Source organism: Chiloscyllium punctatum, chromosome 11 (assembly GCF_047496795.1).
Source record: "Chiloscyllium punctatum isolate Juve2018m chromosome 11, sChiPun1.3, whole genome shotgun sequence".
In the NCBI taxonomy this organism is placed as follows: domain Eukaryota; kingdom Metazoa; phylum Chordata; class Chondrichthyes; order Orectolobiformes; family Hemiscylliidae; genus Chiloscyllium; species Chiloscyllium punctatum.
In genome coordinates this window covers 93290766-93318240 of record NC_092749.1, presented here as the reverse complement: position 1 = coordinate 93318240, position 27475 = coordinate 93290766, and the positions used below count along the sequence as shown (strand labels likewise).

General features: G+C 41.5%; 1 protein-coding gene across 5 annotated transcripts in view; it reads right to left on the bottom strand.

Annotated features, from left to right (window-relative positions):
• The window catches only part of atl2 (atlastin GTPase 2), a 107908-nt gene that overhangs the window by 9104 nt on the left and 71329 nt on the right, over nucleotides 1–27475 (bottom strand). For all 5 annotated transcript variants that reach the window (XM_072581292.1, XM_072581289.1, XM_072581290.1 and 2 more), the window contains exons 4-11: nucleotides 24406–24510; nucleotides 22898–22948; nucleotides 21953–22009; nucleotides 18250–18342; nucleotides 17805–17943; nucleotides 13590–13717; nucleotides 13422–13478; nucleotides 12260–12331 (exon numbers count right to left, since the gene is read on the bottom strand). In XM_072581292.1, the coding sequence (XP_072437393.1) occupies nucleotides 12260–12331; nucleotides 13422–13478; nucleotides 13590–13717; nucleotides 17805–17943; nucleotides 18250–18342; nucleotides 21953–22009; nucleotides 22898–22948; nucleotides 24406–24510 (702 nt within the window). The remainder of the gene's footprint in view (nucleotides 1–12259; nucleotides 12332–13421; nucleotides 13479–13589; nucleotides 13718–17804; nucleotides 17944–18249; nucleotides 18343–21952; nucleotides 22010–22897; nucleotides 22949–24405; nucleotides 24511–27475) is intronic.

Genomic DNA, 27475 nt, shown 5'->3' with positions numbered 1-27475 from the left:
CCTTAGCAGATCAGGAAAAATAAGCTGAGTTGAGAAAATGGTATCATCCCCGGTGATTGAGTGTTGTCATTCTTAGACCAGGACAGAATTATTACTGGAAGAGTGCTCATCCGGTCATGTCAAAAAATTGAGATGTAAATAAGAAGCTATGTTTGGTAGCCTGACATTGATGTAGGAATTGAAGGAGTGGCAAAGCATTGCAATCAGTGCCATTTTCAGAAGGTATCTGCCATAACTCCACTACGTCCATGGAAATGGCCTGGTTGACAGTAGGTTAGGATCCACATGACTATGTTGGTCTGTTCATGAGCACAATGTTTTTGTTGTTAGTGGATACCCATTCAAAAGTGGATGGTGGTCCACAATTTTGTACGCCATAAGTGAAAAACCACACCAGTGTTTCACAGGGTACCAGAGGCTTTCATTTCACACAACAAATTTTGCCAGGGTGTAGTTTCAGAACTATAGACTGGGACAAACAGTGTTAAGGGTTTAGATGGGGATGAATTTGTTAACTGTGTACAAGAAATTTTTCTGATTCAGTATGTGGATGTACCTACTAGAGAAGGTGCAAAACTTGACCTACTCTTGGGAAATAAGGCAGGGCAGGTGACTGAGGTGTCAGTGAGGGAGCACTTTGGAGCCAGCGACCATAATTCTATTAGATTTAAAATATTGATGGAAAAGGATAGACCAGATCTAAAAGTTGAAGTTCTAAATTGGAGAAAGGCCAATTTTGACAGTATTAGGCAAGAGCTTACAAAAGCTGATTGGGGGCAAAGGTTCACAGGTAAATGGACGGCTGGAAAATGGGAAGCCTTCAGAAATAAGATAACGAGTCCAGAGAAAGTATATTCCTGTTAGAGTGAAAGGAAAGGCTGGTAGGTATAGGGAATGCAGGATGACTAAAGAAATTGAGGGTATTGTTAAGAAAAAGAAGGGAGCATATGTCAGGTATAGACACGATAGATCGAGTGAATCCTTAGAAGAGTATAAAGGCAGTAGAAGTATACTTGAGAGAAATCAGGAGGGCAAAAAGGGGACATGAGATAGCTTTGGCAAATAGAGTTAATGAATTTCTAAAAACCCTTTGGATTCTCCTTAAAGAGGAAAGGGTAACAAGGGAGAGAATAGGGCCCCTCAAAGATCAGCAAAGCAGCCTTTGTGTGGAGCCACAGAAAATGGGGAAGATACTAAATGAGTATTTTGCATCAGTATTTACTGTGGAAAAGGACATGAAAGATATAGAATGTAGGGAAATAGATAGTGACATCTTGCAAAATGTCCATATTACAGAGGAGGAAGTGTCTTGAAATGCATAAAGGTAGATAAATCCCCAGGACCTGATCAGGTTACCTTAGAACTCTGTGGGAAGCTAGGGAAGTGATGGTTCAGGCTTGTACTGAAATATTTGTATCATCGATAGTCACAGGTAAGGTGCCGGAAGGCTGGAGGTTGGTAACATGGTGCCACTGTTTAGGAAAGTGGTAAGGACAAGCCAGGGAGCAATAGACCAGTGAGCCTGACCTCGGTGGTGGGCAAGTTGTTGGAGGGAATCCTGAGGGACAGGATGTACATGTATTTGGAAAGGCAAAGACTGATTAGGGATAGGCAACATGGTTGTGTGGGAAATCATGTCTCACAAACTTGATTGAGTTTTCTGAAGTAGTAACAAAGAGGATGGATGAGGGTAGAGCGGTAGATGTGATCTAGATGGGGTTCAGTAAGGCGTTTGACAAGGTTCCCCATGGGAGATTGGTTAGCAAGGTTAGATCTTATGGAATACAGGGAGAACTAGCTATTTGGATACAGAACTGGCTTAAAGGTAGAAGACAGAGGGTAGTGATGGAGGGTTGTCTTTCAGACTTGAAGGCTTGTGACAAGTCGAGTGTCAGAAGGATCGGTGCTGGGGCCTCTACTTTTTGTCATTCACATAAATGATTTGGATATGAGCAAAAGAGGTATAGTAAGTTTGAAGATGACACCAAAATTGGAGGTGTAGTGGACAGCAAAACAGGTTACCTCAGATTACAACAGGATCTGGACCAGATGGGCCAATGGGCTGAGAAGTGGCAGATGGAGTTTAATTCAGATAAATGCAAGGTGCTGCATTTTGGGAAAGCAAATCTTAGCAGGACTTATACACTCAAAAGGTAAGGTCCTAGGGAGTGTTGCTGAATAAAGAAACCTTGGAGTACAGGTTCATAGGTAGTGGAGTCACAGGTAGATAGGATATTGAAGATGATGTTTGGTATGCTTTCTTTTATTGGTCAGAGTATTGAGTACAGGAATTGGGAAGTCATGTTGTAGCTGTACAGGACATTGGTTAGGCCACTGTTGGAATGTTGCGTGCAATTCTGGTCTCCTTCCTACCAGAAGGATGTTGTGAAACTTGAAAGGGTTCAGAAAAGATTTACAAGGATGTTGCCAGAGTTGGAAGATTTGAGCTACAGGGAGAGGCTGAACAGGCTGGGGCTGTTTTCCCTGGAGGGTCAGAGGCTAGGGGGTAACCTTATAGAGTTTACAAAATTATGAGGGGCATGGATAGGATAAATAGACATGATCTTTTCCCTGGGGTCGTGGAGTCCAGAACTAGAGAGCATAGGTTTATGGTAAGAGGGGAAAGATTTAAAAGAGACCTAAGGGGCAACTTTTTCACACAGAGGGTGGTAGGTGTGTGGAATGAGCTGCCACAGGGAGTAGTGGAGGCTAGTAGAATTGTAACGTTTAAAAGGCATTTGGATGGGTAGATGAATAGGAAGGGTTTGGAGGGATATGGGCCGGGTGCTGGCAGGTGGGATTAGATTGGGTTGGGATATCTGGTCGGCATGGATGGGTGGACCAAAGGGTCTGTTTCTGTGCTGTACATCTCTAGGACTATTTCAGAACAACACTGTACTGTCGTTCGCCCAATGGACCATCTGAAAAAGCAGTGAAAGCTTTCAAGGCTGGCTTGAAGAAGTAACTACCTTGGCTTTAAACACAAAGTTGACAGGATTTTTAAAAAATCATCGTAGGATCACCCACATATGATCACTAAGGTCCTTCCAGCTGAGCTGCCCACGCATCTTTAGTTGAGGACTAGGTTAAGTCTAATGTTCCCAAACTTAACTGGGAGAGCGGGAACGACAGAGGAACCACTATTCATTTAAAAGTGCAGAAGTGTTTGAGACAGGCAATCCAGTGTTCTCCAAGAACCTTGGTAGCAGACCAAACTGGGTTCCAGGAGGCATTGTAGTCAAAATAGGCCAAGTATCTGCACCTCTTCTGTGGGCAAGAGCCATCTCAAGAGCCAAAGTTACAATCGGATCCAATGATGTCAGCAGGAAGGGTTGTGGGTCGCCTGTGGACTGAACTGTCAGATTATCCAAAAAAGGCCAGACTGTTATCCCCTAGGCAACAGAGGAAGGTGAAACAATGGTACCAGGAGCAATTCCTTGCGAAACAAATCCAACAGTAACTACCTCATTAGTAGAATCTCAGTCAGTTAAGTAACATCACACTGCAAGAAGATAAAGCCACCCGACAGACATTGAGATATTGATGGAATAATGTAAAAGTATTCTTTCCATTACTGTTTTGATTATTTTGTCTTTTAATTATTTGATGTGTTATACGGGACTAAAGAGGCGGGATGAAGCGGTTGGCCCCTTTATAGCGGAGCTGAGAGGGGTCATGTGACTTGCTAGTCCAATCTTGGACACAGTAGGGAATCTGCAAAGACATGTGGGGACTTACCCTTCAATTGCATCTGGGAGTTAGACTTACAAGGACTGCATATGTAATGTGCTCTGTAATAAGTGTTAATTAATTGTGTTAAAGTGTTGTTTTTAACAAATTAACCAGCAGAGCCAAACTTTGAAGTTATTATAGCAGATAAAACTTCAATGCAGAGAAGGTCCTGGGGAGTGATGCTGAACAAAGAGACCTTGGAGTGCAGGTTCATATCTCCTTGAAAGTGGAGTCACAGGTAGATAAGATAGTGAAGGAGGCGCTTGGTATGCTTTCCTTTATTGGGCAGAGTATTGAGTACAGGAGTTGGGAGGTCATGTTGGAAGGATGGTGTGAAACCTGACAGGGTTCAGAAAAGATCTACAAGTATGTTGCTAGGGTTGGAAGATTTGAGCTATAGGGACAGGTTGAATGGGCTGGGGCTGTTTTGAATCGAATTGAATTGAATTTATTGTCACGTGTACTGGGGCACAGTAAAAAGCTGGTCTTGTGAGCAATACAGGCAGATCACAGTTAAAAATAGCAGAGCTAAGTAAATACATAAACAGCGGCAAAACAAAAACACAGGTACAAATGAAAGCTAAGAGTTTAAGAGTCCATTCAGTATCCTAACAACAGAAGGGTAGAAACTGTTTCGAAACCAGCTTGTGTGTGTTCAGGCATCTGTACTTTCTACCTGATGGTAGAGCTTGTAGAAAAGCATTACCAGGGTGGGATGGATCTTTGAGAATGCTGGTGGCCTTTCTTTGACAACAGGATGGGAGGTTGGCCTTTGTGATTGTCCAGGTAGAGTTCACCACTCTTTGTAACAGTCTCCGATCTTGAATGGTACAGTTGCCATACTGGGTAGTGATGAATCCAGATAGAATCCTCTCAATGACACACCTATAAAGGTCGCCAAGGATTCTGCTGTCATGCCAAATTTTCTCAGCTGGCTGAGGAAGAGGAGACGTTGTTGGGCCTTTGTGACCAGTGCATCCACATGAAGAGCCCAAGAAAGCTTGTTGTTGATGACCACTCCCAGGAGCTTGACACTCTCCACTCGTTCCACCTGTGCTGTTAAATGTGCCGGGGGGGCCATGAGTAACATCATGCCGAAAGTCAATGACTTCCTTGGTTTTGCCAGCTTTGAGAGCTCAGTTGTTCTCAGTGCACCATTTTTCCAGGTCTTCCACCTCCTGTCTGTAGTATGTTTCATCGGCATCTAACATTTGACCAACTATAGTGGTGTCATCAGCAAACTTGTAAAGGGCGTTAGTCTGGTATTTTCAACACAGTCATAAGTACAGTGAGTACAGTAGGAGGGGTTGAGTACACACCCCTGGGGGGGCTCCAGTGTTGAGTGTTAATGAGGGTGAAATATTATCCCCAATCTTCATTGATTGTGGCCTGCGGGTCAGGAATGGGAGGATCCAGTTGCAGAGAGTGGGCCTTAGTCAGAAATCACTAAGTTTAGTAATCAGTCTCACGGGGATAACAGTTTCGAAGACTGAACAGTAGTCGATGAGTAGGAGTTTTACGTACCTGTTCTTGGTATCAAGATGTTCTGGGGAGGAGTGAAGGGCAAGTGATAAGGCATCTGACATGGATCTGAGTGCAACAGACAAATTGGAGTGCGTCAAGAGTAGTGGGGAGTCTAGAGTTAATAAATACCATAACCAGCCTTTCAAAGCACTTAATGACCACTGAGGTTAGGGCCACCGGGCGGTAGTCATTGAGACATGCTACAGGAGCCTTCTTAGGCACAGGGATGATGTTGTACCCTGGAGGGTCGGAGCATTTTATTCCTATATAAGCAGCAAGCAGGTAACTAGAGAAAGGATTGGTCCAGTAAAAGAATGAAGGAAGGCTGTGTGCCGAACCTGAGAGAATGGGTGAGTTTCTGAATGATTACTTTGCATCAGTGTTCACGGAGGAGAGGAACATGATGAATCTTGATATTAGAGATAGAAGTTTGGTTAGTCTGGATCACGTTGACATAAGTAGGGAAGATGTATTGGGTATGCTAGAGGTTATTAAGGTGGACAAATCCCCAGGACCGGATGGGATCTCTCTCAGGTTGCTGAGGGAGGAGAGAGGGGAAATAGCTGGGGCCCTGACAGATATCTTTGTGGCATCCTTAAATACAGGTGAGATGCCAGAGAACTGGAGGGTAGCTTAAGTTGTCCCCCTGTACAAGGAGGGAGTAGGGATAATCCGGGTAACTGCAGACCAGTGAGCCCGACGTCAGTGGTGGGGAAGTTGCTGGAGAGGATACTAAGAGATAAGATCATTCTTTTCTAAATATAAATAGATCCTATCAGTGATAGGCAACATGGTTTTGTACGGGGAAGATCATGCCTTACCAACTTGATAGAGTTCTTCGAGGAAGTGACCAAGTTGTTAGATGAAGGGCAGGCTGTTGATGTCATATACATGGACTTTAGTAAGGCATTTGATAAGGTTCCCCATTGTAGACTAATGGAGAAAGTGAAGTTACAGGGTGTTCTAGCTAGGTGGATAAAGAACTGGTTGAGCAACAGGAGAGAGAGTAGTAGTAGTAGTTGAAGGGAGTTTCTCGAAATGGAGAAAGGTGACCAGTGAGGTTCCACAGGGGTCAGTATTGGGGCCACTGTTGTTTGTAATATACATAAATGATCAAGAAGAGGGCACTGTTGGTATGATTAACAAGATTGCAGATTACACAAAGATTGATGGAGTAGCAGAAAGCATAAGGGACTGTCAGAGAATACAGGACGATATAGATAGGTAGTATTGGGCAGAAAAGTGGCAGATGGCTTTCAATCCAGACAAGTGCGAGGTGATGCATTTAGGCAAGTCGAATTCTAGAGCGAATTAGACAAGGAATGGAAGAGCCTTGGGAAAAGTTGACGGGCAGAGAGATCTGGAAGTGCAGGTCCATTGTACCCTGAAGGTTGCTGCACAGGTGGATAGTGTGGTCAAGGCGACATATAGTATGCTTGCCTTCAGTGGACGGGGTATTGAGTAGAAGAGCTGGCAAGTCATGCTAAAATTGTACAAGACATTGGTTCGGCCGCATTTAGAATATTGTGTACAGTCTGGTCGCCACATTACCAAAAGGATGTGGATGCTTTGGAGGGGGTGCAGAGAAGGTTTATGAGGATGTTACCTGGTATGGAAGGTGCGAGCTATGAAGAGAGGTTGACTAGGTTAGGTTTATTTTCACTATAAAAAAGGAGATTGAGGGGGGATCTGATTGAGGTTTACAAAATCATGAAGGGTCTTGACAAGGTGGATAAAGACAAGCTTTTACCCCAGGAAGAAGGATTCAATAACCAGAGGTCATGCTTTCGAGGTGAGAGGTGGAAAGTTTAAAGGGGATACACACGACAAGTACTTCACACAGAGGGTGGTGGGCGTTTGGAACGCATTGCCAGCAGAGGTGGTAGAGGCAGGCACGGTAGATTCATTTAAGATGCATCTGGAAAAATGCACGTGTAAGTGGGAGCAGAGGTATACAAATGCTTAGGAATTGACCGACAGGTTTAGACAGTCCATTTGGACCGGCTCAGGTTTGAAGGGCCTGTTCCTGGGTTGTAAACTTTCTTTATTCTTTGTTCAAAAAAACAAATAGCCTCCTCTTGTGCCATATGATTCCATTATTAAATAATTCAAAAAAACTACTCTGCAGAACACAAAGATGGATAATAAGCAAGAGGCTCTCGAAATGGAGTTTGATAAGTTAGGTTTCACACATACCACGATCACCAAAAATGATCACCTTAGTCTCTTGCAGGATGAAATTTGGTCCTGTCCAACTGCTCACTGTACATCTGAAAAAACGTCTAGAACTTGTGAAATTAATAGCGAAGTGACTGGAACCAGGTGCACCTTGTTGATGAGTCTTTGGCCCAGATTTCACTTTCTCCAGGTTAACTATCTCAATCAATCAGGAGGCAATGGTTGACCCATATGAACAGAGGATTTACAATCTCCTCAGTTGAAAGGACTGACTCAGAATTGGCTGGCCACAGTGGATAGATTGTGCACAAGTAAATGTGTGTCCGCATATGTGCGTGCCGTGGGGAGGGAGGAAAAAAAAGTGTGTTTCGACAGGGTTGGGGTGGGGGACAGGGTAGGGGGCGGTGTTGGACAGTGTTGGGGGCAGGGGTTGTTGCACGGGGGCAGTGTGGGACAGATTTGGGTGGGGGGTGGGGGGTGGGGAGTGTTGCACAGAGTTGGGGGCAGGGCCTTGCATGTTGTGTGCCACTAGTCTCTTGAACAAGGAGCAGACTTTAAAAACTCCGAGCCTCAAAAGGAAAGGTGTTTAATCGATTAACCGAATAATTGATTATCCGAACGATTACCCACCCATTACGTTCGAATAATCGAGGTTCTCCTGTATATGGTGATTCAGTGACAGGATACCAACCTGTGTGCAGTTCCTTACCTGTTTGGGATAACAGTTTACGGTTTGGGATGAGAAACTTACTTGCGATAATTAGTAGTGGAGAAAAGTATTAGTCAAATTATATGTCAGAATGATGTCTTTACCAAATAACAGAACTTGATTGAGACTGGGGAAATAATAATGGGAAGCCAAGTTGAATAAATACTTTGCATCAGTCTTCAAAGTAGAAGACACTAACAGCATCTCAAAATTTGAAACTCTCAAGGGGCAAGAGAAGAAATAACTATCACTACAGAAGTAGTTCTAGAGAAACTAATGGGACTAGGAACTGCTAAATTCCTTGCATATGATGGGATGCATCCTAGGATATTAAAAGGAGACAACTACAGAAACAGTGGATGAGTGGAACTTCCATGAATCCTTACATTCTGGCAAAGTCCCAGGAGACTGGTAAACTGCCATTGTAATATCTTTATTTAGAAAGGGAAGTAGAGAAATAAGTGCTAACTGCAGGCCATTTAGCTTAATGTCAGTTATTGGGAAAATGTTAGATTCTATTATAAATGATGTAATAGCAAAGCACTTAAAAATGCGTGTGACCAAACAAAATCAGCATGGCTTCACGAAGGGAAATCATGCCTTCCCAAATTTACAGGCAGGATAGATAAAGAGAAAGCAGTGGATGTAAAATATTTGGATTTCTAGAAGGCATTTGATAAGGCACTACACATCAGGCTACTTAATAACACAAGAGCCCATGATGTTGAAACTAGTATATTAGTAAGGATAGAGGAACATTGAACATAGAAAAGTACAGCGCAGAACAGGCCCTTTGGCCCATGATGTTGTGCCGAGGATTAATCCTAACATAAAATAACAACCTACGCACCCCTCAATTCTCTGCTAACCATGTGCATGTCCAGCAGTCGCTTAAATGTCCCCAATGACTCTGCTTCCACCACCACAGCTGGCAACTCATTCCATGCATTCACAACTCTCAGCACAAAGAACCTTCCCCTGACGTTCCCTCTATACCTTTCTCCTAATATCTCAAAACTATGACTCCTCGTGCCAGTCAATCCGGCCCTGGGGGAAAGTCTCTGACTATTGACTCAATCCATTCCTCTCATTATCTTGTATAACTCGATCAGGTCACCTCTCTTCCTCCTTCTCGCCAGAGAGAAAAGTCAGAGCTTAGTCAACCTCAGGCGACTGACTGTGTGGAGTTTGCACGTTCTCCCCGTGTCTGCATGGGTTTCCTCCGGGTGCTCCGGTTTCCTCCCACAGTCCAAAGATGTGCAGGTCAGGTGAATTGGCCATGCTAAATTGCCTGTAGTGTTAGGCAAGGGCAAATGTAAATGTAGGGGTATGGTGGGTTGAGCTTCGGCGGGTTCGTGTGGACTTGTTGGGCCAAAGGGCCTGTTTCCACACTGTAATGTAATCTAATTTGCCAAAATCTCTCTTCATAAGGCAAGCCCTCCAGTCCAGACAGCATCCTGGTAAACCTTCTTTGCACCCTTCCTAAATATTTTGTATCTTTCCTATAGTAGGGCGACCAGAATTGGACACAATATTCCAAGTGTGGCCTCATCAGGGACTTGTAGAGCTGCAACAAAACCTCAGGGCTCAAACTTGATTCCCATGTTGATGAAAGCCAAAACACCATATGCTTTCTTAACAACCCTATTCCACTTGGGTGCCAACTTTGAGGGATGTAGTTGAATACCAAACTGTTCCTCCAAACTGCAAGAATCCAGTCTTTAATCCTATATTCAATATTAGAGTTCGACCTTCCAAAAAGCATTATTTTGCATTTAACCAGGTTGAACTCCACTTGCCATTTCTCATCCTAGCTCTGCCTCTTGTCTATGTTGCGCTACAGCCTACAATAGCCCTCAATACTATTGACAGTACCTCCAACCTTTGTGTCATCTGCAAATTTACTAATCCACCCCTCAACCTCCTCATCCAAGTCATTCATAAAAACTACAAAGAGCAGAGGCCCAAGAACAGAGCCCTGCAGGACCCCACTCAACACTGACCTCCACGCCGAATACTTTTTATCTATCCAACCAATTCTGAATCCAGATAGCCAAATCTCCTGTACCCCATACTTCCTGACTTTATGAATGAGCCTACCATGGGGCACCTTATCAAATAACTTGAAGTCCACATACACCACATCCACTACTCGACCTTCGCCAACCTGTGTTGTCACCTCCTCAAAAGAACTCAATAAGATTTGTGAGGCTGACCTGCCCCTCTCAAAGCCATGCTGACTGCCTTTAATCACACAATGTGTTGCCAAATAGGAAGATTCAATTGGGATAACGGGGCGTTTTCAGATTTGCAACCTGTTACCGGTGGTGTGCCACAGGGATCAGTGCTGAGGCCACAATTACTTACAATATACATTAATAACTTGGATAAGGAAAGAGAATGTACTAGACAAGTTTATGGGTGCCACAAAATAGTCACAAAGGCAAGTGGTGAAGTTGACAGTCTGCAGAGGGATACAGAAAGGTTAAAAAGTGTGGGCAAAAACATGGTTAATAGAATTTATTATGGGGAAGCAGGAGGTTTTGCACTTTGGCAGGAAGAATAGAGGTGCTGAACATGTTCTAAATGGAGAAAGTCCGCAGAAAGCTACAGAAGGGAATAATTTGGGAGTCTTCATCCATGAATCTCAAATCTAGAATCCAAGTTCAGCAGATAATAGGGAAGGCAAATAGAATGCTGCCTTTAGTTTCAAATGAAATGCAGTATAAAAGGATTAAAACTATATGAGGCACTAGTCAGACCATAGCTGGAACACTGACCAGTTTTGGGCTCCTTATCCAAGGCAAGATATACTGGCATTGGAGGCAGTTCTGAGAAGGTTCACTAGCTGATACCAGTATAGAAGGAGAATCTCCTCATACTCTCTATTTCTCCTCATAAAGGTAAGTCAGACCTGTACTTGGAATATAAAAGAATCAGAGGCTACTTTATGGAATTACAGATAAAATTCTAAGAGGATTTGACAGTGTAGATGCAGAAAGGTTTTCCCATCCGTGGGAGTGTGTAGAACCAGAGGGCACAATCTCAGGATAAGGGGTTACACATTTAAGACAGGAGGGAGCAATTTCTTCAGAGGGTGTGAATCTGTGCAATTCTTTAACACAAAGGTCTGTTGTGGCTGGGGCTAGGGCATTAAGTACATACAAGGCTAAGACAACCAGGTTTTTAATCAGTAAAGAAATCCAAGGTTATGAGGGATCAGGCAGAAGGTGGCACTCAGGATTATCAAATCAACCATGATCTCATTGAATGTTGGAGCAGACTTGGGCTGAATGGCTTAGTTCTTCTCCCATGCCTCATGGTTTTATTAACTGGATATATGCAGCAGTTTTATATATAGGAACTTGTCGTGTATTAAGTTAGAAAAATAAGTGTTAATTAATTTGTTAGTATGTTAAAAACAACAAAGTCAAATTAAACTGATTAGTTAAACAACAGATCAAAAATTGGGACGTTATACAGATTGCCTATTATCATTGATAGATAAAAATGGACGAAACTCACTTCACTTTATTCTTGAATAATAAAACCAGTCTGACTCCAGATTAGGATACAGACAGACTCTAACCTCACACCTTTAAGGCATTATCTGAGCTGAGATGTCACCTTGTTTTAACTACTGATAAAACCTCAAGTTAGCTCAGGGCTGTGACATGGAAAACTCTGGAATTTACATCTTGATCAATCAAAACTTGCATCCCCATTCTAGGTGATTAAAGACGTAGCCATCTAAGTTTGTCTAATACAACGCATCAGTTGTACGACACTTTGATCTATTACTTATAAATTCTGTGTTATGTGTACCTGCCCCACTAGTTACATAAAGGAGCAGCACTCCAAAAGTTAGTGCTTTCAAATAAACCTGATGAGACTATAACCTGGTGTTGTGAAACTTTTAACTTTGCATTATACAGGCAACAATATTAAAGAACTTCCTCCCTCCAACTTGAAATGTGGTTAGTATCATATCAGGAATTGTAGCCATGGAATTGAGATAGACACAGTACAAGATACAGAATCAACACTATACAAAAACAAAGCATTTGCACTATATCAAAAAAAAAGGCAATTTTTCAGAGAAAAATAGTCGCATACCATCTCCATGGCTTTGGTGTAGACATCTTTTGCTCCTGCTACAGCTGCTAGATTGTTGGCTTCAGCTGTTGCCTGTAAAAGAATTACTATTTTAATTAATCATTATCATAGCAAACTTTTGCCAGAGGATAATTTTCACACACTTAAGATAACTTGTTATGAAGATGTGGGAGTACTGTACCTTTAAGAGAGTTAAAAACTAGCAGAACTACCTGACAGCACCAAGTGTTCTGAACAAGATATAATGTAACACGTGGTTCAGTAGCTAGGGTAGCTGGTTGCCTGGAAACGTCAAAACAGATTTGAATTAGGCCAATCAGTTTAAATTATACCCCCCAAAAAAATACCAAACTCCAATCAGGTTTGAATTTAGTATATTGACAATCTGAAAAGCCAATGACATAATCCAATGCTTTGGGGGTAGAAGACACAAAAATTGAACAGCTGGGAGAACTGCCAAGCCAGAGAACTACATCTGCAGACTGCCCAGAGAATAGCTCTCTTAAAAAGGTACCTATATCGATCTGTGATCGGTGAAGCTTAATCCCCAAGAAGAAAAGACGACACAGGAAGATCCAAAAGAAGATTCAACAGCAGGCTGGTTTTTAAAACTTGGAAATTTTGGTAAATCTTAATCGGGGGGTTTTATCAGACTAGTATTATAGAAGGGAAGGTAAAAGATAGGTTAGGGAAAGGAGTTATGAATAGTTGTTAGTTAGTTATTCTCTGTTATACCTTAAGAAATAAAGTGGTTAATTTTTACTTTAAATAGTTCTTGGCTTCACAGATTACTGCATGGGATAAATCTTTTCTGTGTTGCTGGTTTAAGCAGTGTCAAAACAAACAGCAAATAATCCTCACTCTTCCTGCTTTCCAAAAACCAATCTTTGAGATAGATGGATGGACATAACCATTAAGATCACCAGTAATCATTGAGCAGACTTATTCAATATCTTGCATCAACAGCAATATTAACTGGGTTTTGGAGGAATCTGGAACACTTATGTCAAAAGGATCAATATTTGAGAGTTGAAGTTTTGTCAAAGTCACTCTTGATTCCCTCTCTAAACCACATTCAAAGAGAATTTGTGTGAATACTTTTCTTGATCATATCAGTACCAAGAAGATATATTTTTAAGAAAGAGATTTTTTAAGAAAGTACCTGTAGCATAGATTTTGGATGAGGTAGTTCCTCTCCTTGGTAAATTTTGATGTAAGCCTGAAGTACACAAAAACAAGTTCCTGGATCGTTAATATGCTAACACAGCCTTCTGAATTAAAGAACTGCAACAAAAAGCTTTTTTAAAAAGTGACTATTTACTTTTCCTACCTTGAAATATTCCAGAAGGTCTCGACAAGTAAGTTTGGACCCTCCAATTTCCTTTTCTACTAAATTTTCAGGAGACAGTAGAAATGGCACTACATCATGGAGCCCTATCTTGAAGTCATCATCAATATCTATAGGGATAAAATACTAAGTCTGCAAATCATAAATTACAAAAACTATTCCGAATGTAAACATATCATCTTGCAGTTTTCACCTGAGTAGCTTACTTCATGGTGCAATAAACTTTTAAATAGAATCCAAGATTTTGACAAATTAGGCTGTCACACCCCAAAATTCAACGCAAATAACTATTAAAAAGTTGGTCCATCACCCTAAAATGATATAAAAGGTGCAACATAAATCCATATGTTTTAATATCCATGTACAGTGTGATGATCAAATCAACAGAATACAGTGAATACTGGAAACCAAAAACAGAATCAGAAAAGGGCCGATAAGTTATCATAGACCTGTAGGGCTATTTATGTTCTTCTACATATACTGTACTGCCTTACTGCATTTTCTATTTGTGTATAGGATGCCAGTAGTTAACTAAAAATTTTGTTTAGTACCAAAACTATTCTGGTTGACTACATATCATGAACAAATTGCCTTGTGCATTTCAGATCTTTTTACAATAACTACATTTGAATGAAGTTGTCTAATCCATTTTTGATGTTCTTCCTTTCAAATCTTAATCTATATGTAACGACAATTCAGTTAAGAGCTCCTTGCTAAAACAACAAAAGGACTGCTGTGAGGAATTGAATTTTCTCAATCTTTCACTTGCAATTAAGTAGGTACGTCTATGGAAGAGAAATTTGGGAATACAAAAAATTCCGGCTACTCTCAAGTCAAGGCTAGAAATTCTGGGGAGGTTGGGGAGCTTCTACCCTATATTTAACTATAATCAGATGGAGAGAAGCAGAAAGAATGTATTCAACAAACAGAAATGTAGGTTTGGCTTACGCTCCTGCAAAGACCAGAAGCTCTTACTGGCATTGGGTGGAGGTTTAAAGCTGCCTGACTATTTAAAGGGTGAAGGCAAGTATGGGAAGCAACGTCAGAACCAATCAAAGCACGGATAATGACACTGACTCAGTTTCCTTCTCAAGGACTTTGTCACCAGTTTTTGGCTCCAGGATTAGCCCAAGAATTTGCGTTGTTCTGATGCCAAAGTCAATATTCCATAGCTCGGTTATTTTCCTCTCAATTCTTCTGTCAAGTTCAATGCTATTCCTCCCTCACCAAGTTGCCAAACCGTAGTTCTCCACTAGAGTGCAGAAATAGTTGCATTTTGCCCTGTAACTTATATGTCTGTGTTTTATGCAACTGCAAGGAGTTGATCCTTTAATAATTATGGGCGGCACAGTGGCACAGCGGTTAACACTGCTGCCTCACAGCGCCAGAGACCCGGGTTCAATTCCCACCTTGTGAGACTGTGTGTGGAGATTGCACATTCTCCCAGTGTCTGCATGGGTTTCTTCCGGGTGCTCCGGTTTCCGGAAATGTGCAGGTTAGGTGAATTGACTATGCCAAATTGCCCGTGTTAGATGTAGGGGAATGGGTCTGGGTGGGTTGCTCTTCGGCGAGTCGGTGTGGGCTCGTTGGGCCGAAGGGCCTGTTTCCACACCAAGTAATTTAATCTAATTCATGTAGTTTCTGCCATTTCTTCAGGCCAGAAAGACTGGATGAGCGATCAACTTTTTTTTGGGGAAATGCAAAAGCTGTCAGTGGATAGCATGACCATAATGGCAATAAAAATATCAATCATTTTGTCTCCCATCATCACCCAAGTAGATAGAACTTTGTTAGACCTCAACACATGCAAGACTAGAACTCCCAAGTTAAAAATAAGCTGTAATACTGGAAGGGAGATGAATACTTTAGAATCTTAGAAATTGAGATTCTCATGCTCTGCACAACAATGGACTGCAGATCACTTTTAGACGTAATATTTTGAACTGTCAGATTCTTTAAACCTCGAATCAAGATTATTTGAAGTTCAAACTCAATACCTGACATTTTACATTAACAGACCTATGGAAATGGTCACTGGCAGTGCTTTCAAGCAGCACAATGCAAAGGAATAATCTGCTTCCTACTTGGAGTCCATCAGGGTCACTCAGTTCCTGACCTGATCACAGCCTTGGTCAGAATATGAACAGAGGAGTTAAACATTAGGGATGACAAAAGAGTGACAGTTTTTGATGTGTTCTATAATTTTATGACATCAAGTTAGCATTTGATCAACAACTGAACCAAAACAGCCTGAGCAAAATACAGCCAATGAGCATCTAGAAAATTCTCCACTGGGTGGCATCACACTTAACATAAAGAAAGATAGTTGCAGCTGGTGGTAGTTAATCATCCTAGACAAAAGTGAGGACTGCAGATGCTGGAGACCAGAGTCTAGATTAGAGTGGTGCTGGAAAAGCACAGCAGGTCACACATCATCTGAGAAGCAGAAAAATAGACATTTTGGGCAAAAGCCCTTCAGCAGGAATGAAGGCCGGGAGCCTCCGGGGTGGAGAGATAAATGGGAGGGGAGGGGAGTGGGGCTGGGAAGAGGGTACAACAGGTGTATGAAGGTGACAGGTCAGAGGCGGGTGGAGCGGATAGGCGAGAGAAGGAAGATTGGCAGGTAGGACAGATCATGAGGATGGTGCTGAGCTAGAAGGCTGGAACTGGGGTAAGGTGGGGGGAGGGGAAATGAGGAAACTGGTGAAGTCCACATTGATGCTCTGGGGTTGAAGTGTTCGGAGTCGGAAGATGAGGCGTTCTACCTCCAGGCGTCGGGTGGTGAGGGAGCAGCGGAGGCGGCCCAGGACCTGCATGCCCTCGACAGAGTGAGAGGGGGAGTTGAAATGTTGGCCCACGGGACGGTGGGGTTAATTGGTGCGGGTGTCCCAGAGATGTTCCCCAAAGTGCTCTGCGAGAAAGGACATCATTGCAGGGTTCAAGGTAGTATCTGAAACTCCATCATCTTGAGATGCTTATTAATGACTTTCCCTCTATCATAAGAAGTCAGAACTGGGAATGTTCACTAATGATTCTACAAAATTAAGCATTAATGAAATACTGAAACAGTCAATGTGCATGCATAAAACCTGGACAAAATTCAGGCTTGGGCTGCTAAGTGGCAAGTAACATCTGCGCTGCACAAGTACTGGGTAATGATCATCCCTACAGAGAATCTAACCATTGCCTCTTGACAGTCAGTACTGTCTTCACTGCATCCTGTACTACAAATATCCCAGGGGAATTATCATTGAACAGAAACTGACTGGACCAGCCACATGAATAGTGTGGCTATAAAATCAAGTGAGAAGTTGGGTATTACCATCTACAAAGAATAAAGCATGAGTATAATGGAATACTCTCCACTTACCACAGCGAGTGCAGTTCTAACAACATTTGAGATGCTGGACACTACACAGAATAAAACAACCTGCATGACTAGTGCACGATCACTACTTTCAGCATTTACTCCCTGCATCAACAGTGGCAGCATACCATCTGCAAGACACACTGCAATAACTTACCAAGGCTCCGTCAACACAACTTTCCAAATCACAACTTAACCATCTCGAAAGACAAGGGCATCAGGCTCAAGGAAACAACTTTCCACAAGGTCCCTCCAAGCCAGACACCATCCTGACTTGGAATTATGTTGCTGTCCCTTCACTGTTGGGAAGTCAAAGTCATGGAAATCCCTTTCTAACAACATTACGGAGGTATGTACAACCAAGCATCCTGACTATTCAACAAGCAACTCCACTTCAGTGGGAAAATCAGGGGGGCACAATATGCTGGCCTAGCCAGTGATGCCCACAGCCCACGAACAACTAAAAATCTGTCAGTAAGACAAGGCAAAATTAAATTTAAAGGACAATACAAGAATGAGAACATAGTGGTCAGTAACTCAGGGGAATCCTGTCATATATTCACACTATCAATTTATTTACAAGGCAACTAAAATGAGGTTCAATGTTAAAAATAAATGTATGCAAGTTTTGACAGTAAAAATAAATCCTACTTCAGAATCTTAAAATGTCAGAAAATATTACAAACTTCTGATTTGTACTTTTTTTAATGAATATGCAAACCAGAATTCAAGAGAGGTCAAACATCTACCACAACAAACTGGTCATCTCAACAAACAGAATTTATCATCCAGCAAGTATATGCACACGACTTCAGGTAGCATTCAAATACCTTTTAATCTTCCATCAAAACTAGGATTTGTGGCAACTTTCAGACCTGGATGAGGCATTAGGAAACAAGTGATTTTGGCAAAACAGGAATGAATGTGTTTCCTCACATTTTGTAGCTCTTCATGCTGATTTTGTTTTATCTAAGGATCAAAACAATAGTCAAGTGAAGCTAGAGAACTGTAGTAGAGTTTTTACTGGTTTAAGAATAGGAACAACATGGTGGCATTGTCAACTTAGGCAATTATTGTTTTCTTGGAGTACTTTTCTCCCAAACACTTCCAACAAGATCCGAAAATATTAAAAACATTGACCAGTCTTATCTCCAAAAATTAAAAATTTAAATGGAGCAACACGTTTTTCATTTCTAACAGGTACATCAAACCAACAATAACCGGTGACTGTTTCTTCTGCTGACGTAAGACAAAGGATAACATTTAAAATCTTACCTCTAACCGTTTTTCTAAGAAGCTCCTCCCTCCTTCCAATCCATATGGATGTTCATAGGGATAACTCCAATCTCTTATTAAAAACATAAGAGTCTATATAGAAAGAACATTATTAGCTTCACTTACTTTAATTTTCTGCAACTGAAAAAAAAGAGTCTGCACTTGCATACACAGCTTTTCCAATCAGCAGAATATCTCAATGTCTACCCATGAAAGAGCTGTCTTGCCAGATTTGAATAGTTCTAAAAAATCTTTAATATCATTTGAACAGGTAAGTAGGACCATGGTTTAAATGCTTCATTCAACATCAGAGCACTCGATCAGTACTGTATTGAAGTATCAGCTAAAATCAAACGCTCAAGTCCCAGTGAAATAAGAGCCCATGATCGTCTAATAGACAAGTTAATAATGCATGCTAGAAAACTCAACATTTCACAGTTGTAAATATTAAAATCTCTGTTCTTAATACAAATCATTGTTAAACACATTCTCCTCCATGAATGGTAGGTTTTTGATTAGTAAGGGAATCAAGCATTACAGGGAGAAGGCAAGTGAATGGGGTTAAGAAACATACCAGTCATGATCGAGTTGTGGAGCAGACTCAATGGGCCGATTGGCCTAATACTGCTCTTATACCTCATGGTTTTATGTAATAAATATCCGGATACCTCTGAAAGTTGGACCAATCAGCCAATTACATTATTAATACTAGTCTAAATTAGATTTCAGCTGCATTGCCAAACAAAAATAATATTGGGCTCACTGGTTTTGTGAAAAAATTTAAGCATTTGTTCCGCCAACATTTATAGTCATAGAGATGTACAGCATAGGAACACACCCTTCGGTCCAACCCATCCATGCTGACCAAATATCCCAACCCAATCTAGTCCAACCTGCCAGCACCCCGGCCCATATCCCTCCAAACCCTTATTATTCATATATCCAAATGCCTTTCAAATGCTACAATTCTACTGTGGCAGTTCATTCCACACACGTACCACTGTGTGTGAAAAAGTTGCCCCTTAGGTCTTTTTTATATCTTTCCCTTCTCACCCTAAGTCTATGCCCTCTAGTTTTGGACTCCCAGACCCCAGGGAAAAGACTTTGCCTATTTACCCTATCCATGCCCCTCATACCTTTGTAAACCTCTAAGGTCACCTCTCAGCCTTCGACCCTCCAGGGAAAACAGCCCCAGCCTGTTAGCCTCTCCTTATAACTCAGATCCTCCAACCCTGGCGACATCCTTGTAATTTGGGTGGTATGGTGGCTCAGTGGTTAGCACTGCTGCCTCATAGCACCAGGGTCCCAGGTTCAATTCCAGCCTCGGCGACTGTGTGTGGAGTTTGCACATTCTCTCAGTGTCTGCGTGGGTTTCCACCAGGTGATCCGGTTTCCTCCCATAGTCCAAAGATGTACAGGTCAGGTAAATTGGCCATGCTAAATTGCCCATAGTGTTAGGCACATTAGTCAGAGGGAAAATGGGTCTGGGAGGGTTACTCTTCAGAGGGTCAGAGTGGACCAGCTGGGCCGAAGGGCCTGTTTCCACACTGTAGGGAACCTAATCTAATCTAAATCTTTTCTGAACCCTTTCAAGTTTCACAACATCTTTCTGATAGGAAGGAGACCAGAATTGCACGCAATATTCCAACAGTGGCCTATCCAATGTCCTGTACAGTCGCAACATTACCTCCCAACTCCTGTATTCAATACTCTTGACCAATAAAAGAAAGCATACCAAACACCACCTTCACAATCCTATCAACCTGTGACTCCACTTTCAAGGAGCTATAGAACCTGCACTCCAAGCTCTTTGTTCAGCAACACTCCCTAGGACCTTACCATTAAGTATAAGTCCTGCTAAGATTTGCTTTCCCAAAATGCAGCACCGCGCATTTATCTGAATTAAACTCCATCTGCCACTTCTCAGCCCATTGGCCCATCTGGTCCAGATCCTGTTGTAATCGGAGGTAACCCTCTTTGCTGCCCACTACACCTCCAATTTTGGTGTCATCTGCAAACTTACTAACTGTACCTCTTATGCTCACATCCAAATCATTTATGTGAATGACAAAGAGGACCCAGCACCGATGCTTGTGGCACTCCACTGGTCACAGGTCTCCAGTCTGAAGAACAACCCTCCACCACCACCCTCTGTCTTCTACCTTTGAGCCACTTCTGTATCCAAATGGCTAGTTCTCCCTGTATTCCATGAGATCTAACCTTGCTAATCAGTCTCCCATGGGGAACCTTGTTGAATGTCTTACTGAACCCCATATAGATCACATCTACCGCTCTGCCCTCATTAATCCTCTTTGTTACCTCTTCAAAAAATTCAATCAAGTTTGTGAGAAATGATTTCCCATGCACAAAACCATGTTGACTGTCCCTGATCAGTCCTTGCCTTTCCAAATACATGCACATCCTGTCCCTCAGGTTTCCCTCCAACAACTTGCCCACCACCGACGTCAAGCTCACTGGTCTATAGTTCCCTGCCTTGTCCTACCATCCTTATTAAACAGTGGCACCACATTTGCCAATCTCCAGCCTTCCGGCACATCACCTGCGACTATCGATGATACACATATCTTAGCAAGAGGCCCAGCAATCACTTCTCTAGCTTCCCACAGAGTTCTCAGGTATACCTGACCAGGTCTTGGGGATTTATCCACCTTTACCCATTTCAACACATCCAGTACTTCCTCCTCTGTAATATGGACATTTTGCAAGGTATCACCATCTATTTCCCTACAGTCTATACCTTCTACATCCTTTTCCACAGTAAATACTGATGCAAAACACTCATTTAGATTTAATATCTCCCCCATTTTCTGTGGCTCCACACAAAGGCCGCCTTGCTGATCGTTGACGGGCCCTATTCTCTCCCTAGTGACCCTTTTGTGCTTAATGTATTTATAAAAACTCTTTGTGGATTCTCCTTAATTTTATTTGCCAAAGCTATCTCATATCCCCTTTGTGTCCGCCTGATTCCCCTCTTACATATACTCCTAATGCCTTTATATTCTAAGGATTCACTCGATCTATTCTGTCTATACCTTACATATGCTTCCTCCTTTTTCTTAACCAAACCCTCAATTTCTTTAGTCATCCAGCATTCACTATACCTACCAGCCTTTCCTTTCACCCTGACAGGAATATACTTTCTCTGGATTCTCGTTATCTAATTTCTGAAGCTTCCCATTTTCCAGCTGTCCCTTTATCTGAGAACATCTGCCCCTAATCAGCTTCCGAAAATTCTTGCCTAATGCCATCAAAATTGGCCTTTCTCCAATTTAGAACTTCGAAGGATAGATCTGGTCTATCCTTTTCCATCACTATTTTAAATCTAATAGAATTACAGTTACTGGCCCCAACGTGCTCCCCCACTGACACATCAGTCACCTGCCCTGCCTTATTTCCCAAGAGGTCAAGTTTTGCACCTCCTCTAGTAGGTACATTCACATACTGAAGAATTTGCTATTCCTGTATGATATGAGAGATCTATAAGTTTATTAACAAGGCTGAATTTAATTATCTTAAAAATTGCTCAGCTATTTAAGAAATAAACAGGCTATTTTCATTACAAGGTTTTGAGTACCAATGTAAAAGTTCTAGACCTCCGAAGGAATACAATCATGAAACAACTTCACACCTAACCTACATATAAAGTAACCACAATACCAAAAAAGTCATTAAATACACAAACCTGGAAGGGCTTTTGATACACTTCCTTCATTGCTAGTCGGCCATACTCTGTGAAAAGCTACAAGAGAGCAAAAAAAAAAAATTGTAATCAGAAAGTTAGCATAGATTCAGGCTTTGAAGTTCTGGCTGAAAACAGATGTAATACATCTACAAATACAGTTGTAGATACCAGAAGTTTGAGTCAGTAAACAACAGGTTTTGCTGAGTCCTTCTCACCTGGAATGGAGGCATTGTATGAGGCAGACACACTCACCTTGCTGGCATTTACTTTGAACATCTGTATTCCTAAATCTATTGAATATAAATATGTTGAGTTAATGCCAACATGGAGGACTGATCTGTTAGATGCTGGTAAACATGAATCAACACTGATTTAACTGAAAACTGGAAGTTAGGGTTTTTTTTTTGATTAGGAGAAAGGAGGAGAATAGAAACTCATTAGAAATGAGGTTGCAGCTCTTGGTTAGCTAAAGTTAGGTGAAGTAGAGATAGTTTGCAAGAGTCAAAACCAGGCCAAAATAACTTGCCAAACTCGAGTAAATATTAGTATGCTGGAATATATCTCAATGCAGTTTAGTTTCTGAAACTGGAATCATGACCTTCAATGTATCAAAATATTAAAGTTTCCTTCTAACATATTTAGGGGCAGGTGATGGCCTAGTGGTATTAATTGCTGGACTGTTCATCCAGAGAGCCAGGTAGTGTTCTGGGGACCAGATTTCGAATCTCACCATGGCAGATGAATCCAATATTGATTGTCAGGAAAAAAAAGCACCTGGTTCACTAATGCCCTTTTGGGAAGGAAACTGCTATTCCTACCTGGTCTGGCCTCAGGTGACTCTAGACCCATAGCAACGTGGTCGACTTTTAATTGTTAGGGATGGTGCAATAAATGCTGCGACACCCTCAGCCCATGCTTTAATTTTTTTTAAATTGGCTACGATACCTGCAAGTGTTGCAGATCATCTTCTTGAATGTTCTGAGACAAATTGTATACCTATAAACAAAGGGAAAAAAAACTGGTTGGAAAAAAATGTGATATAATTATCCTCCAATTACTTGTAGGAGCGTGGCTCCATTCCAAGAGAAATCCAGTTCACCCATCACCTACATTCTCTACTTCTCAGCCACAATATAATTGCTAGAGAGCATAGCATTAGAAAGTGCACTGTGACAAATCAAGCTTCCTCAGACACTACGTTCTACATTCATAACATCTCCATCTAGAAAGAGGGCAGCAGCAGACACCCAGGAACACCATCTGTAAGTTCCTTCCAGTCTACATACCATCCTAACTTAGAACTACATTATGTTCCTTCATTGTCAAAAGATCAAAATTCTGGATCTCACTTCATAATAGGATCACAGGTACACTTACACCTCAAAAGATTGGAGGAGTTCAAGAAGGTACCTCAACACCAACCTCAAGCACAATTAGGGATAAACAAATGCTGTCCTTGCCAGCAACACCCAATATTTGGTCCAGTATCCATGCTACTTGAGTCATACAATACCATCCAAGGGAAAAGACAATTACCATTAACTTTTTATACCCCTCATTATTTTATAAACTTCTATAAGGTTGTCTCACAAACTCTACATTCCAGTGAAAAATGTCCCAGCCTATCCAGCCTCTTATAACTCAAAACTTTCCCAGTAGATCTCTTCTGAGCCCTCTCCAGTTTAATAATATCCTTCCTATAACTGAACACATTATTCCAGAATAGGTCTCACCAAAATCCTGTACAAACTCATCATGACTTCCAACTGAAAGGGCTGAGCAGTGAAGGCAAGCATGCCAAACACTTTTTTAACCCCCTGTCTACATGATGCAAACTTCAAAGAATTTTGTACCTGGACTCCCTGGATCCCTCTGTTCTCAAACATTACCCAAGGCCTTACCATTAATTGTAAAGTCCTACCCATTTTTGTACCACCAAAATGCAATACCTCGCAATTATCCAGATTGAAATCCATCTGCCATTTTTCAGCCCATTAACAGATTTGATCAAGATCCTTTTGTAATCTTTGTAAACCTTCTTCTGTCTATTTTGCCACCAATTTTGGTATCATCCACAAACTAACCATACCTTCTATATTCTCAAAGTGATCCTATCAGTATCAATTCCTTGCTGTTACCACCACATTTAAAGAAAGGTACATTTTAAAAAGATTATTATATGTCCTTACATACCTTTTCAGGTAGTTGCATTATTAAATATACCGATGACACTTTTTGGTTTCTTGTCTTATTGAGAAACTGACAAGTGATAAATTTAATTCAACAGATAGTAAAAATTATTAACATATCCTATTCTATACAGAAAAAATCCACAATTGAATACCAATTATTAAAACTGGGATATTTTTAATCTCTCCAAATGAAAGACTACGTAATAGCAACAGGACAAACATGCTGCACCCCAAGTAAGCAGTTTTAAAAGCAATCTTTACCTGAACCGAACTTGTCATGGTGCTGAGAGCAAAAACTGTGGCACAGTCTCTTATGGTTGACTGACTGTCAAAGGCCCCCTGAGTATCCATTAAAAGCACTGCAACCTAGAAGGAAATTATTCCAAGTTTGAAATAGCGTTTCTAAAAATATTTTTAATAGTTCAAAACACCAAGATTTGGTAGTTTGATATACAGGCAAACTAATGCAGATACTAGAAACCTGAACAAACGGAATGGAGAAACTAGGCAGGTCTGGTAGCACCCATGGAGACAGAAACAGATTAGCATCAAGTCTGGTATAACTCCTCTTCAGAGCTGAAAGGCATTGGAAAATATTTTTATGAATGTACTTTAATTAAATTGAGGCCCACTGCAAAAGACAAAAGGGTTGTTAATGGTGGAAAAAGAAAACAAAGATGTAAAATGGGTTGAAATGAAGGTGTGAAAGGAAGGGAATGGGTCTTCTATACTAAAAGCAAAGTAAAGAAGACACAAACAATACAGGACATTTGGTGGAAGAAAAATGCAAGAATGAATAACAGACAAAATATGATCAGGTTCCAAAATTATTGAATTTAGTAATGAAATCAAGGCTATATAGAGTACCTAGGCAGAAAATAAGGCATTGTTCCTTGTGCTTGCACTGTGTTTCATTGTATATTGCAGCAAGCCGAGAACAAAAATGTTAGCAAGAGAGTAAGATGGTTTATTGAGATGTTAAGTATCTTGGGAGCAAAATGATTATTCCTATGGACAGAAAACGGTATCATAATGAATAGATGCAATGGAGACATAGAAACTGAAAGAATGGAATCCTTGTTGGAAGCAGGGTGTGGGGTGGAGTAGTCAAGGTAGCTTGTAGGAGTTGGTAGGCTTTATAATTGAATTAAATACTATCCTCCTATTCCACGAGTTTCCATTTTGTAGACCACTTGCTACACTTTGTTAAAACTTTCTGAAAACCTATATTTCCTTGATCAACACATACCATTCAAATAACTTGGTCAAACTTAGTCTGCTGGTTATCCTAGAGTCTCAAATGCAGTTACCTGGGACTGTCCTCACACCATTTCTTGAACAAAGGAGTCATACTTGCAAATCTAGTCAGAGATGTACAGCACAGAAACAGACCTTTTGGTCCTATTCTTCCACACCAACCAGATATCCTAAATTAATTTAGTCCCATTTGCCAGCATTTGGTCCATACCCCTCTAAACCCTTCATATTTATACATCCATCCAGATGCATGTTAAATGTTGTAATTGTACCAGCCTCCACCACTTCCTCTGGCAGCTCATTCCACATATGCACCACCCTCTGCATGAAGAAGTTGCCCCTTAGGTCCCTTTTAAATCTTTCCCCACTTATTGTAAAGCCATGCTCTCTAGTTCTGGACTCCCCCACCCCATGAAAAAGACCTTGTCTATTTACCCTATCCATGCCCTTCATGATATTATAAACCTTTTAAGGTCACCCCTTAGCCTTCAGGAAAAAACAGCCTCTCCCTATAGCTCAAATTTTTTCTGAACTCTTTGAAGTTTCACAACATCGTTCCAAAAGGAGGGAGACCAGAATTGAACACAACATTCCAAAAACGGCCTAAGCAATGTCTTTGGCGAAATTCTTTGGCTCTTCCCTCCCCAACACCCTCTGCCTCTTACCAGCCTCTTCCCCCCACCACCCCCGATTTTAAAAAAAAAAGAGGTGCTAAAGATGATTGATGACGGCAGAGCAGTAAACATTGTCAGGATAGACTTCAGAAAAGTGTCTGACAGGTTCCACAGTGGTAGATTATTTAGTAAGGTTAGATCACAAGGGATCCAGGGGAAGCTATCCAATTGGATACAAAATTAGCTTGAAGTTCAGAAACAGCAGGTGGTGATGGAGACACTATGCCAGTGACTAGTGATGTGCCACAAAATTTGGTGCTGGGTCCACTGTCTTTTCTCATTTATATACATGATTTAGACGTGAATATAGGAGGTAGAGTTAGTAAGTTTCCATATGACACCAAAATAGGTGGTAAAACGGACTGTCAAGATGATTCTCTCATTAAAACAGAACCTTAATCAGATGGGCCAATGGTTTCTTGAAAGTGGAGTCACAAGTACACAGGGTGGTGAAGAGTGTGTTTGGCACCTTGCCTTCGTTGAGTACACTGAATGTAGGAGTTGGGATGTCATGTCGCAGTTGTATAGGACATTAGTCAGGTCACTGTTAGAATATTGCATACAATTCTGGAAGCTAAATTGAAGGGTTTGAGTTATAGGGAGAACCTGAATAGGCTGGCACTTTTCTTCACTGGGAGCGAGGGGGGCTGAAGGGTGACCTTATAGAGATTTATAAAATCATGAGGAGCATAGATAAAGTGAATAGCCAAGGTCCTTTTTGCTACAATGTTGCAACAAAGAAAATGAAACTGGTCAGACTACCTGGTATCGTTCAAGGCACCGGAAAAGTCAACAGCAAAAACGGATCGGTCATCATTGCAAAGTCTTCCTAACTTCTAGGGCTGGTGCCAAAATTGCGACAGCTGTCTTACAGATGAGTCAAGCAACAATGTGAAAGTCATACTCACAGAATCATGGTGTCCCAGACATCACCAGCACCAGCCCTAGATATCTCCTTTCACACTGGCAGAACAGATCCAGCAGAGGTGGCTGCACAGCATTGTACACAGTTGAGTGTTGCTTTGGGAATCCTCAACATTAATTCCAGGCCCCATCAAGTCTCATGGCTTCAGGTTAAACATGAGCAAAGAACTCTCCTGCTGATTACCACATACTTTCCTCCTTCAGCTGATTAATCAGTACTCCTCCATGTTGAACAACACAGGGAGGAAGCATTAAGGATGCAAGGGTGCAAGCTCTGGATGGAGGAGAACAGAGCTGCTGGACTGGGTCTGCAGTGGGTGGGGAGGAAACCAACAAAAGGGAACATACTTGACCTCATCCTTACCAATGTGCCAACTGCAGATGCATATTTCTATGACAGTAGCAGCAAGAGAGGCAACCACAAACAGTCCTTGTGGAGATAGAGTCCCACATTCACATTGAGAATACCCTCCATG